Raw genomic sequence first — 16,419 nt, forward strand, 5'->3', positions numbered from 1 at the left:
TTAGCCTCCATCTTCAACAAAGCGTCATTTAAAAATATTATCGTTGAAACAGTTCACACGAGGGATGCTGAGCGCAGATTTTTTAATTATCAAGAGAGCGGCTCTACTAATCATTACGAGTGCTCTCTGCGTTTTATCCACCAAAGGTAAGCTTTGAAATGATCATTTGAAATAATTAATAACACACAAGGTTGATTCATACTTGTTGTACACGATTAAACAGTTATGAAATGCGTAGTTATGTATTAATGCAGGATCAGAAAAAACTAGTCTTTGATTGGTTCGGTTTAATTTTTGGCGTAAACGATCAACAGATACAAATATGAATGATGAAAAAGTTGATGTAAAACGAAGAATTTATCGTAGCTTTTTCAGAGCGATAAATACTAACTCAAAAAAAAAATTTGATTTTCATCTGTCTCAATACTTTTGTGTTTGATTTTTGAAAACATTAAGCCAAATTTATTTATTTCCTTGCTTTAGAAATGAATTTCCCTCAGAACTAAAATCATATCCCTGAATTCGATCACAACCGGAAAAGCGGCAGATAACATCATTATCAAACAAAGACGTTAGTATTCAAAATTGGCGTCGAGTTGGTTTAAGAGATTTGGGTTAATTTTTCTTCAAAGTTTCAAACGAATCTAAGCAACAACCATTGTTAGTAGCATTTCATCAAGTTAAGAAAGTAAAATCGATATCTTGAAAGTAAGATATGGGAGTTGTCTCACGCGCGTTACGTGCATGGATTTCGGACTCCCGCGTTTGAAATGGCCGTGTGATTACGTTTCATTCAGTTATAATTATTCTGATAACGATGGCTTTTTCATAATGGCAAAATATGATTTTTCGTCTCGTCACGAGCATGGGACAAAGAAAAAGTTCTGAACATTCGTGAGGAATTCGGTTTCTCTGCTGCGATGCTCTAACACTGAGCCACAGAGACTATCAGTCATGTCAACAGCGTCGTGTACGACAACGACATGATAACCAGGTGTATTTGTACCCTGTATTTTATATATTATGACAACTCGCTCAATCTCTTCAAAACAATGTAGTCGCTACTGTTGACATAAAAAAACTGTTCAGAGCCTGCAGTATGCATGCAGGACGCATGAGACTCATGAGACTCACCGTCTCTGTGGCTCAGTGGTAGAGCATCAGAGCGTGAAATCCGAAGGTCTAAGGTTCGAATCCTTATGGGAACTAAGAATTTTTTTTTCCCACGCGCGTAACAAGACGAGAAGCATCCTTCTCCTGATACAGAACTTAGTTTTTAACATCTGGAGCCTTCTCCAGACCGAAAATAACGTGAATTAAGCTTTATCCATTGTAATAACAGGTGTAAAATTTACAACTGAACCTCCAAATCCATTCTTTGCTCTGGAGGGAGACGATAGTACCCTTGAATGGAGTTATGCATTTGGAAATGAATCCTTTCGTCAGGTGATGTTTGCAAATGTCAAAACACCCAGAATAGTGGATCGAATTATCTTCTGGTGACGACACACCCTGGATAATAGACTCTTACAAAGGTCGCTTTCAAGCATCAATCTTACATTGTTCCGATTTTTTCCCTTTTTCTTAAATGTATCGTCATTGAAGAGGCACTCTTTTTACCAGCCAGTTCTTGTATCAGATAATTTGCTTCTCTCGGTGGGCCCTAGGACCCCCCTGCTTACAGTAAATAATGAAAAGAAAATCTGTTTGAAGGATGGAACCAACCATTGGAAGAAAAAGTACTAGACAGAGACAAATGGAATTCAATAACCTGGTCTCTATTAAAGGACAGAAAAAATATGGTTGACACATATTTTTCCGAAAGTTTTTGTCGAGTTTTTTCCTATTCTTTTCAGTAATTCATTCAGAGTTGTGATTACTTAATTGGTTCCAGGCCCCCAGATTTCACATAGAATTTCCTGTCCCCTCAAAAAAGGCCTTTTAAGTGTTTACTTTTGATCGTACCTGATTGCACCTACGATCAATTGAGCGCAAAGCGAATGGGTCAGTAAGATAATTTTGTTTGTTTGCCAAATAAAAGAAACCAACCCCTTGACATGGGAAGTATTTTGTTTCTCTAAATTTATGGATAGTGCTAATCTTAAGGAAACTTAACATGCTGGCAATTAGCTAAATTATTGTGGATTGACTAGGAACATGTTAAGAAAAACACACACATCTCTTTTTTTTTTCTTTCACTTTGTTATAGTCTCGACAGAAACATTTTACCTTGCAGACAGACAAATCGCGACGGATGTCTCCGTTCAGTTATTTGTGTCTGTAAATTAGGCTATAATTGGTGGATTTACAAAATTTGCATCTCATTGCAACTAAATTTATCCAAAACGATTGACTGACTACGCTTTTCAAAGCAGACCGGCGAAAGAACAGTGGGACAGTGCGACACTGAAATGGTTGTTAGAATAGCTTTTTTACTTTTTCTTTCTGCGCCACTTACACATCAAGGTTAGTTGTCTAAACTATGCGAATACAATGTAGTTTAATTCATCCTGCGATGTAATCAGTGATGTTGATCCATCCGTATTGCAGTGATATCCATGATTCCTACATTTTAGGTCTTACAGCATATTAAAGGCGCTTTCAATCAAAATATCGTAAATATTGAATTTGTACATCATTTTGATCGGTATTCACGTTTCAGAACAGCGTGCCTAGATAGTTTTTCCTTGATTTATGACAAGAACTTCCGGGAGCTGTATTAGCTTATGTAAGACCCGAAATTAAGTGAGTCTGTTTGATGTGAAGACTTGTGAGATAGGTTCTGTTTGCAGTTCTGTTTTAATCAATTTGCTGTTCATAATTTGAAAGACCATAACTTGCTCTTAAACACTGAGTTAAGCGAAATCGATCAGTTAGTGCGTCCCACAACAGGGAGTCGTCTTAACTGGAGCTTTTGACTTAATTGCATCCATGAATACAACAAACCAATGGTTTGTATTGTTTGTGAAATATGTTGAATCTTCGGATCGTAAGCACAACATGGCATCAACATAGACGATTCTTAACAGGTTAAATGTTATATATTTTATATTTGGTGTAAAGCGAACTTGTTGTTCACGATTGAATGACTGCAAGGAATTTTAATTCAGTACACGTCATGCCTAGAGAGGGATTGAATAATTTATGTCTATCCTTTTGATCTGGTAAACAATTTTCGTTAAAATTATGTTTACACCAGTTTCCTCCTTTTCAAGCTTACCTGGTGTAGATATGGCTTTGATCAACAATCGAAAGTCTTTTTTATTGTTGGGCATGACAATAGGACACTTAAGGTATCTTCAGTCCTAAAGAAAAATGACGTAGACACCACAGTGAGGTACACTATTGTTACAGCAGTTCATTTGTTGTATTTACTTCATGATGTGTGAATGTTTATTTAAAATTACCCTGAAAGCCTTGATCAATGTATAGCGTAAGGCTAATTCTGCCAATTAAACTAGAAACTGTTGGAGGGGATCAAATTTGACGTTTATTTGAAGAGCATTTCCGTACTAGCGGACAAAACTAGAATTATTCCGACAAAACAAAGGTCAAATTTTGTCATGATGAATTTTTGTTTCGTCGGTTGCATTTGCATTAAAAATTTTAAAACCGTCACATTCCGTCAGCGCCAGATCTGTTCATAGGATCGGCCAACATAGTTGCCGAAGGATTTCACCTTTAATTTCCGTAAGTCATTGTAAAACTTTAGAATACCCGAGCGTCGCAGCAGAAGACAATTACTGCCTTTCTAGTAAACTGATTACGGTTCAATAGCTCTTATCGGAGTTGAGCACGCTACCCAAACAATCCAGCGGTATTCTTGTGAGTAAACATCAAAGCGAGGCTATCGGGTCAACATCGATCAGATTTGTGTGAGAAAGTGAGGAAAACTTATAGAGTGTTCCACAAATCTTCCACAAGTGGCCTTTTTTCCGCTGAGGAGAAAGTGCAGTTGATAAGTGGTAATTGCCCACGGCATATTACTAAAGAAAGACTCAAAGAATGGTTGTCATTCCGCAAAGGGACGGCTAAAGATGGTAGTGCACGGTCTGAAGCAACGAAGGCTGAGTTATCTCAAAGGTACACAGATTGCAATATTTTTTGTCCCTTATAATTATTGCCATTGCTTGAAGGGAATATCGAAGCATAAGTTCTATATAGATTTGTTTTACCTGCCGCAGGGTCATCAGTTATATAAAAAATGGTTGGGAGAATAATTTTACGGAGAAGTGGCAACACTTGGCGGCAAGTAAACCACTGGAGCAAACGGCGACCGTCAATTGTGATTTCCCTGGATCTGCACAATGGGTTTTGCTGGTTGACGCGAAGGACGATGTCCCTTCATTTAATATTCAGAATATCGTGTCTTACTTTATTGAAAGAAAAGATAAAGACAATGAATCCAACTATTGTATTTTTTTGTTCAGTTCGCGCTCCTTAGTTTGCCATTTCTCAAGTAAACATGAGATTTCGTCATTCTTTAACTGAAGTTGATGTTCCCAGTTTTCATCTACAATTTGAAATAAACCTTCACTTTCGAGATGTTCAGTTTCCATACCATCTGAAACAGATTTAAAATCGGTGTTTTCAATGTTTATCGGTTCGGGGGCTGAATGCTGCTGCGATTTCTCTATTTTTGTTTTCTTTGTGTTCAACGTTGCTCGATCAGCGGGCTCTTTCCTCTTTGGTTTTTCAACAGTAAATATAAACTTTGTCGGTACGGAATCTGGCTTCAAGCGAATTCTTTGTCCTCCCATTGGTTTTATGAAGCAATTAGCTTAAAAATGCTGACTACAGACATAAGAGTTTTTGTTTACCGGAGTGTTCTCTAGACGCAGTTTCACGAGCCATTGTGCCAGCAAATTCTTGTTTGACAGCGGCAGCGAATGCCATGATAAGTCCTTGCATTCCGCTTTGGAACTTCGGTTTTGACACCCAAAAGCTATGCAATGTTTCACCATGGATAAAGAAACTAAAAACTCGAGAAAATATTAGGTAAATACCAAGCTACTACTAATTTCCCTCTCTGCTTCCTTATACTTTAGAGCGAGCTAGACCCGATAGCCTCGTTTTGGCGTAAGCTCATCTGGAGACCGCTGATTTCGCGTGCTCAACTCCGATAAGAGCTATTACACGCTTGTCTTTGCTTCAACGACAAATGATTGACATGTTTATCGCGGTTTCGTATAATTAGTCGATTTTGCTAAATTATCACGTGGGAAAAACTTTGTCGGCGGTGCGTCTCAGGTTTTGACGGCTACGGCCAGAATTAGTAGAGTCGCGACAAACCATCCGCACTTTTAAAATGTTGGTGATGACAGAAAATATGTCTAAATAAACAATTTTGTCGCTAGTGCGGAAAGGCCCTAATGAAATTGAAAGGCGGAAAGACAATTGCAAATGCAAAAGTAATCAAGCGTAAAGGAAAGGCTGCAAAAGGGCATTGATTTATGTAAATAACCCGTGTGTCCGTTGATGACTCTGTTGCGTGATTTTAACTCATTGTTTTTTGATCAAATATGAGGAAAAAGAAACGAGAAGGCAACTAATTGGAAAGGCTAGCAGCGATGACTAAACCAAACGGCAAAAATTTAACTTCTTGCAGTCTGCTTTCACAGTTTGTTAACGATAGACGGCAAAATTTTCCTATAGTTTCGATTAAAAAATTTAAGGTTGAATGAGCAAAATTGTAGCCCGTTTTTGCCACTATTCGCTGCTATTGACGCAATTTATTAAAAAATTTCAAGTCCCTAAATGCTCTCCTTTTGCACCGTTTTTTAAAAAAATTTCCCCTCTAACTGCTACGCATTTCCTGTAAGTTAATTGCAACAATTTGTTGCTTCGTCAAGATAAAAAATTTTGTCTGAGAATTTTGATGTTCTCATTAGCTGTTTGCCAGATAGTGTGGGGATATTATAGGGAGAAGTTTCATGCTCATAGCTTCTGAGATAAAATATTTAAATAAATACACGTTACTCGATCGTTAAACATGTAATACGTGCTGATATTCATTTTTGTGATTGCGAAGTATTCCCAGAGCCCCGAAGAGGCGAGAAAAAATACAAGCAATACATTAGGTCGTTCAGTGCGGCCATTTCATTGCTCCGTAATTTTGCCCTCCTCTACAGCGTAAGACCGTGGCATATTTTGCGCGTTCTCATGACCTTATTTGGCAAAATGACATAGTAGTGGATTAGAAAAGACGCGTATCACCTATTCTAATACGAATATGCTTAGCAGATTTTTATTGCTTTTCATATAAGTGTATTTAAGGGAGGAAAAGATGCTGTTCATCAGTCAATTATAAATTGAAAGATACCGACAGAAGTCAACAGAAACACGACATTTGCCTTTCATTTTACAGCGAATCAGCATTCAAAGCGCCGGCTCTTTCTTCTTTTCAATCCTTCCGGCTGCCGATCACCACGAGGAAGAAATAACGAAGAGACGTTTTAAATGTTTGATTTTATTTTACTGTGCTATCCCTCGCAGGCTTTCGTTCTCTCGAAAGGACAATTGCTTTAGTAAATGCTAGTTTGACCTAGGAAGATAATTTAGCATCATTAACTGAGTTGATAACGTAAATGACCACCGTGAAGAGTTTCGAAGCCTAGCGTTAGCCCTTCGTCTTCCGCTCCGACGAAGAGCTAACCCTTGAAACTTCAGCTTCAAACCTCGTTACGTTGACCAATTACGTTATCAAGTCAGTTGATCATAATTATAATAAATAAGTCTGTTATACTCTCCCACCGAAGGAGCACCACAGTTTCCTTAGAAACTTACCCCCTTGTCCTAAGAAGAGTTTTATTTGAATTTCAGATGAGCCCGAAGTTGCAATTGATGGTAACCAAGAGCAGTTTATAGCTGAAGGCGAGAGCTTCACGTTGATCTGTCGGTATAACGCTTCACCGCCTGTGTCTGAGGTGCAGTGGATAAAAGATGGAAATGTGATTACCATAAATGCCACTGTGACCAATGGATCAAGAGTTACTAACATCTTTTATAGCGAAAGTCTATCACAGCTTTCAATCACCTCAGCTTCCTCACAGGATTCTGGAGTTTACATCTGCAATGTTACAAATAATGTAACTGATACAACAGATTCGACGTCGATTGTTATTCAAGGTATGTATACGATGTTCATTACTTCCTATACAACATATCTGTGGCATTATTTCTCTCAGTGTTCCTGGTTAAATTTTTTTGTTCGTTTAAAATCTTATTCTGTGGAAGGAAAAGCCAACCCAGCAGTTCTATGTAAACACAATTACACGAATTTATTTTTGCCACAAAAAAATTCTCTCGTCAAAATGAGCATCAAATTTGTTTGATCAGTCAAACAAAATTTGCCTTGATTTACGCGTTCAAAAAATAATTTAATTCCTTATCTCAATTTCTAGACGACAACCATTCCTTCCTCATATACTAATAAAAAATAAAAAAACAAATTTTAAAAAAATAACAAAAAAAAATGTCAATCATAGGAAAGTTTAACTTACTACACTTTAGAAAGCCTCGAAAGAAGACGTAAGAGAAAAACTGTACAATACCTTGGAATACCAAATAACTGACTAAAGTATTTCTGTTCTCTCACAGAGAAGCCCTCCACCAAATTGCAGCCAGAAACTGTTACCGTCAAGGAGGGAGAAAATGACACGTTATTTTGTAACTCTTCTGGAAGCTCTCTAACAATAACGTGGAAGTTCAACGGAATTGATGTAACCACCTCAGGGGATTCAAGGATCAGTTTATCAGATGGCAATCGACATTTGATTATAACGAACGTGAGCAGGGTAAACAAGGGGGAATACAAATGTGTGGCGAGCAACAAGGTTGGAAACGATACATCTAATACTGCCTTTGTACTGGTTGAATGTAAGTACAGAGCAAACGTACCAGGCCGTTTTAACTTATTGGCAGTCTTGAAGTTTCTTTTTTCTTGCTTGGCTTGGCTTGAGTTGATAGCAAAAAGATTGCATTCTTAAGTTGACATTATTATACTATTAAATAACCAAGCATTCACCAAAGTGGAGGTGGCAAGTGGCGGATATTCAGAGGCTTAATAGCCAATCAGGGCGGGTCTTCAACGCTACTATTACACTGATGTAGATTATTGATATTAACAATTTTGTTTTGTTTTTTGTTTATTCAATTCCTTTTAACGTTTGCTGTTTTTTTACAGTTATCAAACGGAGTAACTTTCATTCAAATCAGTGTTGCAGTGTTGTAGTATTTCAGCAAAAATTACCAAACGGCAATTTTTGCTGTATTTTGTGAAATACGTATGGTTTTGCAGTGACTCAGTTTTTCAATTTTTTATCTTCACATTACTAGTTGGACCTGAAATCTCCGAACCTCCGACTAATCGCACAAAAGAGGAAAAACAAACGGTTGATTTCAGTTGCGTAGTCGCAGGATACCCTACACCTGATGTCGTTTGGACAAAAAATGGACTGGAATTGAATGTGACAGGAGATATGCGACTTAGTGTATCTTCCAATGATGGGGACCACCAATTGAACATATCAAATGTTCAACAATCGGATGCAGGGCAGTACAGATGTGTAGCCAATAACAGTTTGGATACCGCGACTTCATCTTCAGCGACCCTAACAGTACAATGTGAGTGCCAAAGTAGTGTATATTTGCATATTTGCAACGTTCTAGTATTGATCACTTTTTTTATTTGAGTTTCCTCCAGCGTTGACCACAAATTCTATAGATCATTATTATTGACAAAACCTCTCTCTTCGGTTGATGTTCTTCTCGTACTGAAAATGGCAAAAGACCAAGTTGAATTAATGCGAAGAGCCAATGATGCTAAAAGTTCCTCAATGGATCAAATACATGTGTCAGACACTGCAGGGAGCTGCGTCCAAATTGTTCTCGACATCTCAGCTTCTCCCTCTCAAATCTTCGATTTGTGGTTTTTGATTAAAGGGTCCTGGGTAAGTTCTCGCTTTACAATAATTGTTCTCCCTTAACTTTAATATGATGTTATCAATGAAGAGCGGTTTCTATGTCGTATCACTGAATTTTAGTTGCACCAGAAGTCACAATCGATGGAGATCAAAAACGGTATTTAGCCAACGGCACTGATTTACTGCTGACATGCCAATTCAACGCCTTGCCTACTGTTTCTGAGGTGCAGTGGGTAAAAGATGGGATTGTTATTGCATCAACCCTTATTACGCCTTTGAATGGGTCACGTGTCACTATTTCACATCATAATGAAAGCCAAACTCAGTTGTCGATCATCGCAGTTTCCTTGGAAGATGCTGGAAATTACACCTGCAATGTCACAAATAATGTTGGTAGTTCCTCCTCAAATTGGACGTCGATTGTCATTCAAGGTATGTTGCGATGTAAATGGACTTAGACTTGAAACAATTTGGTTTGTCAATATATTTCTTGGCCGAAAGTGACCAAAAGCAGAAGTTCGATGTGAAGTCGAGGAACTGTTTTATACCAGGCTCAAATTTTTTAAAAGCTTGTGGCCAAAATTTGACTCGTGAATTGACACACTGAAAGACCATTATGTGCGTGTTCCTCTGAGACCTTACGGTCCCTCCAGAGTCTCAACAGGGTGTTGGCTTTTACGGCTAATGGTTAAAATTTTGGTCAATTTACGGCTAAACTTCATTTTCTATCCACAGTGATCACCAGAAATTTTTCAAAACCTAATCTTTTTCCGACTAACAATTAAAATTTGATAATTTTTACGTCTAAGGGCTAATGCTATCGGCCGTTAACGGTTAATCCATTGGGACCCTCTACTTCTCACATGTGTTGCAAGTAACATGTTTGGCCGAAAAATTTTATTCTCATGTAAATAAGAAAAAAAAAGCTCACTCAACATCATTGGGAGAAAAAACAAAAACAGTTGTGCATGTTTAGACGCCAACGTTCGTTCAGTCAGAGGAGGTATGGGAATTAAGTCATAAAACGCAGTAACCGGCCTAAGTGGAGACCTGCAAGAGAAAATTTGTAACATAGTAATCTGCTTTAAAGCTGACAAGAAGATTTTACGTTTACGTATGAGCTCTTTTCATTTTACAGTGACACCATCTATAGAGCAGGACCCAACAGCCATTACGGTCAAAGAGAGAGAAAACTTGACTCTATTTTGCAACGCTTTTGGGAGCTCTTTGAGGATATCATGGGAAAAAAATGGATCTGGTATAAATCCCAGTGAAGATTCGAGAATCCTTTTGTCAAGAGACAACGTACAGCTGACAATAGTTAATGTGAGCAGGAAAGACAACGGAGCCTATCAGTGTGTGGCAAGCAACGAGATTGGAGTTGCTACCTCCAATGCTGCCATAGTAAATGTTCAATGTGAGTACAAGTGTGGTTTACGAGCTGTTGCGAAATGTCAATTTACTGAAAAGATATGTTTGGCCTGAGAAGCGTGTATAATATAACCTTCAAGGGTAGTTGACCTGTTTTGAAAATCTTTCTTAACTATCACTCTATTGTTGCACAGCAGAGTTCTTCCAGATCGAACAAGCAGCTGATCTTCATGAGGATCATTTACTCTCATTTTGCATGATGCCTAGTTTCCCAGAAGTTGAGGTGCTGTACATGCATTTCAGGGTTATGGATTCGAGTCTTCTTTACGCCCAATTTTTTTGCAACCGCCGGCTTAATCTTAGTAAATGGCAAAGGGTGTTACTTTATCGGAAGGAAATAATCCTTGAAAAGCAGAATTGTAAACTATTTGTTGTTTTGTTTGTTGAGAACAACTCAATTACTGTTGTTGATGATTGCAGACTTGTTTATATAGGCGTTGATATTTTGAGTGTTGAAGTAAAAAAGTTGATTTCTTTTGGTCGCTTAGCTTTTACTCAAATCACAGCTGTTTGGTTATTAAAGGACACAGTCCTTCATTTGAAGCAGCAAGTGGTGCAATATTTTGTGAAATACGTTTGATACTGCTTCGAATGCAATTCTAATGTGTGTTTATTCATTTTTTATGTTTTTTTTTTAATATATCAGTTGGGCCTGAAATCTCCGAACCTCCAATTGATACCACGAAAATAGAAGGACAAACTGTTGTATTAAGTTGCTTGGTGGCTGGACACCCTACGCCTGCTGTTGCTTGGACAAAGAATGACGTCGAATTGAATTTAACAGCAAATTTACGATTGAGTGTCTCTTCCAAGAACGGAAATCACACTTTCAAAATAGCAGATGTTCAAAAATCGGATGCAGGACAATACAGATGTGTCGCTAATAACAGTTTGCAGACCTCTGAGTCATTTCCTTCGACTCTTACAGTGCAATGTGAGTGTAAAAGTTGTTTATCTCCGAAGCATTGCATTACTGAATGCTTAATTGTGTCTTCAGCGTTGTTGTCCTCAAATACCATAGATACAGGTTTTCGTAAAGCCAGTCAACCTTTGGTGGTACATTGCTAAGGATTTTGAAACGGACCAAAATAACTTGACATCTAAGTTTTGGATGGCGATTCTGTAAAGATATGTGCTAAGAATTGAAGGAAACATATTTTTACAGCATCGTCAAATTCATCTTTCAGCTCTCAAATCCTCCTTTCCTCCTCCTCAGTTCATAAGTTTATAAAGGACGTAGCTAGTATACCGTTACTCCGTATTTAACTCTAACTGTAAGAATTAGAGAGAAGTGATTTTATAAAATTGTATTAAATTTCAGTTGCACCAGAGGTGACAATTGACGGAGATCAAATACATTATGTAGCCAACAGCACAGATTTACAGCTCACATGCAGGTTTCACGCCTTGCCTCCCGCGTCTGAAGTGCAGTGGCTAAATAATGGGAATGTGATTGCATCAACCCTCAGCGTTCCCTCAAATGGGTCAAGAGCGACTATTTCACATCATAATGAAAGCCAAGCTCAGTTGTTGATCACCACAGTTTCCTTAGAAGATGCTGGAAATTATACTTGTAATGTCACTAATGTTGTTGGTAGTTCCTCGAATTGGACATTGATTATTGTTCAAGGTATGCTCCGTTATAAATAAACGCAAAAATACAATTTCCCATAGCAATCACTCGGCGTTAGTTATCTCATTTAGGATAAAAAAATCAGCTACCCAAGAGATTTGTATTGTTTATTTATTCGTTTGTTTGTTTGTTTTTGTTGGACTTTGTTTTTGCTTTAGTATTTGTTTTGTTTTGTTGTTGTTTTTTTTAGTTTGTTTGTTTGTTTGTTTGTTTGCCTCCTGGTCGTTAAGGACCGAGACGAGGAGCTCGATTTTGACATTCCTATATTTCAGACCCCAACTAGTTCTTAGTTATGTGCTTAGGAACCAGCTCAAGAACACCTATTTAAACTGTTTGGATACGGAAAAAAACGAATGATAGACAAACTTCATAAGTTTAAAATACTTTCTTGCATTTCTACAGTGACGCCTGCTATCGAGACGCACCCACAAGCTGATCCGGTCAAAGAAGGAGAGAACTTGACTTTCTTTTGCAACGCTACTGGAAGCTCTTTGACAATATCATGGACGAAAAATGGATCTTCTATAAATCCAAATGAAGACGTACGGATCCGTTTGTCAACAGACAAAGAGCATTTGACAATAAGGAATGTGAGCAGGAAAGACAACGGAGCTTACCGATGTGTGGCGAGCAACAAGGTTGGAAATGCTACCTCCAATGCTGCCATAGTGACTGTCCGATGTGAGTTCAACTATGGTTTACGACACGACTAAAAAATATGGATCGATCAAAATATAAATAGTTGTATACTTAAAATTCATTGTTGGTAAAGAATGTTTAGGAAAGTCGGTTTCATTTGCTTTCTTATGTGATACAGCGCTCTAACCACCATATCGCACTACATTTAGTAAATTATGTCTGATTTTGTAGGAAACATAATTTATTTTTCATTATTTATATTGATAGTTGCCCCTGAAATCTCCCAATCTCCAAGGGATACCACGGAAGTGGAAGGACAAACTGCCGAGTTCAATTGCGTAGTAGCAGGGTACCCTAAACCCGATGTTGCTTGGGAAAAAAATGGAGTGGAATTGAATGTGGCTAAACATGCGCGACTTAGAGTCTCTTCCAATGATGGAAACCACCGATTGATCATATCAAATGTTCAACAATCGGATGCAGGACAATACAAATGTGTTGCTAATAACAGTTTGGATACTGTGACTTCATCTTCAGCAACCCTAACAGTACATTGTAAGTCTAACAGTAGTTTTTCTGTGAAACGTGCGAGTGTGGAATATTCTTTTATTTGGTTTGTTGGTTGGTTTTTTTTTTCTATGTGTTGTCCATAAGTAATTCAGGTTATTATTTTTACAAACCCTACAAATCTTTGTGGTTTGCGAATTCGCTCTGGATTTGTCTTTAACTACTCGGTTAATTAATTTAAAAAGTTATTTTGTACTTCGATGGATGAATGTAGATGTTGGCCACTGGCGCCAATACACCAATATTATCCACTGAAATTTTACTCTGTAATTGACATATTTTCTCTCTTTGCTGCTCCATTTCTTGTTCTTGTTCCTTCATAAACCTTTCAGTCCACATGTATATTATTTTCACAAATTCGGCATTATCCAGAAACCTCTTATTAGAATTTGCAGACTCATAACTTCTAGTGTACGATTTTCATATGATACCAATTATGCTCGGAAAGTTATATCATCTATACACATAAGATAAAAAATAAATAAATAAAAGCCCATGATGATGATACAATTACAATCATTAAATCACATTTTAGTTGATCCAGAAGTTACAATTGATGGTGATAAGGAGAAGATTGTGGCTAAGGGCGACGATATCAAGGTAACATGTCGGCACAAGGCCCTACCGCCTGTGACTGAGGTGCAATGGATAAAAGATGGAGAGGTGATTTCAACAAACTCCACGAAAGTGATCAACAACTCCCGATTGAATATTCTGCACTTCAATGAGAGCCTCATACAGTTGTCGATCAGCACAGCTATCGTGGCTGATAGTGGGAATTACACTTGCAAGGTCACAAATATGGTTAACAGTTCATCAGACTCGACATCTATCATTGTCGAAGGTGTGTAAGAGCTGTTGACAAATTCTCATTAACCCGTGTTTTAGGGTAGGACAGCCATAAGCTGGGATTTCGCCACACAGACGTCGAAGAAATGAACACAGTTTTTAAGGTCTAATTAAAAGAAATGTGAGATCACCGGATACCGAGAGCAAGATTTCGCACGAGGCTCCAGGGCTGTCTATAAAGTGCATATTAAAGAGATAGGCAGCTGTGTACGCAGGTGTGCGCAGGAATTCCGAGTTACTTTATTGGTAACGGGGACTTCTTGATGTGTGCTGGGACATCCCAATTTTTAATGAGATAGATGATAAGCTACTCTCAGAGACGGTTACAACCTACTGGAATTACCAATAATCATTGCCTGTAACCGTTTCCGTTGCCCATAAACTTTTAAACATTTTTAAGATGAAGGATGTTTTTTTTCTTCTATTCTGTGTGACAAATTGTAATTTGTCCCAGCACCGGGGCATGGGTGAATATACATAATGTACACCTCAGATAAGTAAAATATTTTACTTTAGGTTTGATCAGAGCAGAAATGTTACTATTTCTTTTAATTTTTCCAGGGTTGCATAATCTTAAAGCACCTTGTGACTTCCTACGAAGTCTATGAGAAATTTCTTCAATGATTAATGTAGCGGAAATGCAGACTGTTTACAACATTGAAAACATAGTGGAGTGCTTCAGACTTAGTTTCTTTTCTGTTTTCCCCAATACAGTAAAGCCTTCCATCCTTACTCAGCCAAAAAGTGCTGCCCCTGAAGAAGGAGACACCGTCAAGTTGTATTGCAACGCTACAGGAAGCCCTATACTGCACATATCCTGGACGTTTGATGGATCTGTCATAACAGCAAACGAGAACTCCAGGATCAGTTTGTCCAACGACTCTCAAGAATTGACAATAACAAATGTGAAAAGAGGAGACAGTGGAGATTACCGATGTTTAGTGAAAAACAGGGTCGGAAATGACACTTCTGACCCCTCTGTGATAAACGTACTTTGTAAGTACGGAATAAGTTTGCTTTTCTAGGTCATGAAATCGTACTATAGTCGAGCTATACCCAATCTCAAAGACCTAACTTTTTTTAGCGTTATCGATAAGGTATAGACCAACTTCAGGTCAAGAGAAATGTAGTTGAACGAAAAAAATTAAATAAATAAACAGAATTGAGTGTAATAGAAATTTCCGGATTGTGTTACAACATTCTAAAATAGGGGTCCAAACAGTCTCTCGTAATCCTAGAGATGGAAAGACAATTACCTGCATTACCTTTTACAAATCAGATACGTTGCCTTTAGAAGCCAGATAGGGCCTGATTCTGTTTGAGTGAACGACAAGCTGTTTCTAGTTTACCCATTAAATAAGATAGATCTCTTAAATAAGATAACTCTCTCAGGAATGAATGAACGAACTGGCAGAAGAAGAGAGTGGGTTTTTCTAGAAATTTTTCGGAATTCTCTTGCTTAAAGGAACGTTTAGCGATTTATTTGTCACAAAAAAAAAGGAATGAAAAAATCATTCGACCGATTGTAGAACTGCTTAAGGTTATGCTTCTGGTTTATTTATCTATTCATTTTCATTATAATTTTTTTTTTTACAGATCAGCCTGAAATTATTACGCATCCTAAGAATGTTACACTAGAAGAAGGACTCACCATGACCTTATTTTGTAACGCGACCGGAAATCCACCACCAACACTATCATGGACCAAAGATGGATCTCCTATAAATAACAATCAAGGGATCCCTTTTTCAGGAGACAACAAGACACTGTTTATAGCGAGTATTAATAGATCGGAAAGCGGAAATTACAGATGTGTTGCCAGGAACGGTCTCGGAAATTATTCCTCAAATCCTGCAAAAGTCGACGTACAGTGTAAGTGCTCCAGTAATTCTTTTCTGTCTTTTTCCTAATTTGGAAGGAGAAATTCTGTACAGTTGATAGGGTTAAAAAGGTATTTGGCACAAATGAATGTGAAGGGGGAAGTAGCGATGGGTTCCTAGGAGTTGAAAACAACGACCTCAGGAATCACCTTTCAAATCTTAAACTGAGTTAATGTCAAGTATAAATCAGACATTTTTTTTTTCACCACAAACGTTTACCTACGAACACTAACACAATTTATGATATCATTGGTGTCGCAACTTGTGCAAAAGAAACGAAATGTTTGGGGCCGAAAGTTGAATGTGCGCCCAGTATTCACAAACAGATATCTGGCTTGTTATTTCAATTCCCTGTTGCGTAATTTTTTCCTTTTCTTCAAGAAATCTCGTTCGGTCCCGTATTTGGGTAATTTTCAGCAGTTTCGTGGTGAGAAGGCAGATTGTTGTGCTATCAATCTTGTCAGCTTCATCTGAATGTCGACAAGCACGCCATAGA

General features: G+C 37.9%; 1 protein-coding gene across 6 annotated transcripts in view; it reads left to right on the forward strand.

Annotated features, from left to right (window-relative positions):
- LOC131777792 (hemicentin-1-like) overlaps nt 1–16,419 on the forward strand; it is a 56,354-nt gene continuing 39,935 nt past the window's right edge. For 3 of the 6 annotated variants that reach the window (XR_010715909.1, XR_010715910.1, XM_066159678.1), the window contains exons 1-13: nt 1–146; nt 6,823–7,128; nt 7,600–7,878; nt 8,338–8,625; nt 9,045–9,356; nt 10,063–10,341; nt 11,002–11,289; nt 11,677–11,985; nt 12,391–12,669; nt 12,895–13,182; nt 13,730–14,038; nt 14,758–15,039; nt 15,640–15,915. Coding sequence is in view for 1 of the 6 variants with exons in the window: in XM_066159678.1 (XP_066015775.1) it covers nt 65–146; nt 6,823–7,128; nt 7,600–7,878; nt 8,338–8,625; nt 9,045–9,356; nt 10,063–10,341; nt 11,002–11,289; nt 11,677–11,985; nt 12,391–12,669; nt 12,895–13,182; nt 13,730–14,038; nt 14,758–15,039; nt 15,640–15,915 (3,577 nt within the window). In the remaining 5 variants the exon portion in view is untranslated. Of the gene's footprint in view, nt 147–2,374; nt 2,467–3,895; nt 4,084–6,822; nt 7,129–7,599; nt 7,879–8,337; nt 8,626–9,044; nt 9,357–10,062; nt 10,342–11,001; nt 11,290–11,676; nt 11,986–12,390; nt 12,670–12,894; nt 13,183–13,729; nt 14,039–14,757; nt 15,040–15,639; nt 15,916–16,419 lie in introns of those variants that run through there. The other 3 variants (XR_010715913.1, XR_010715911.1, XR_010715912.1) reach the window with 3 other exon arrangements.

The sequence above is a fragment of the Pocillopora verrucosa genome, chromosome 12 (assembly GCF_036669915.1).
Source record: "Pocillopora verrucosa isolate sample1 chromosome 12, ASM3666991v2, whole genome shotgun sequence".
NCBI lineage: Eukaryota > Metazoa > Cnidaria > Anthozoa > Scleractinia > Pocilloporidae > Pocillopora > Pocillopora verrucosa.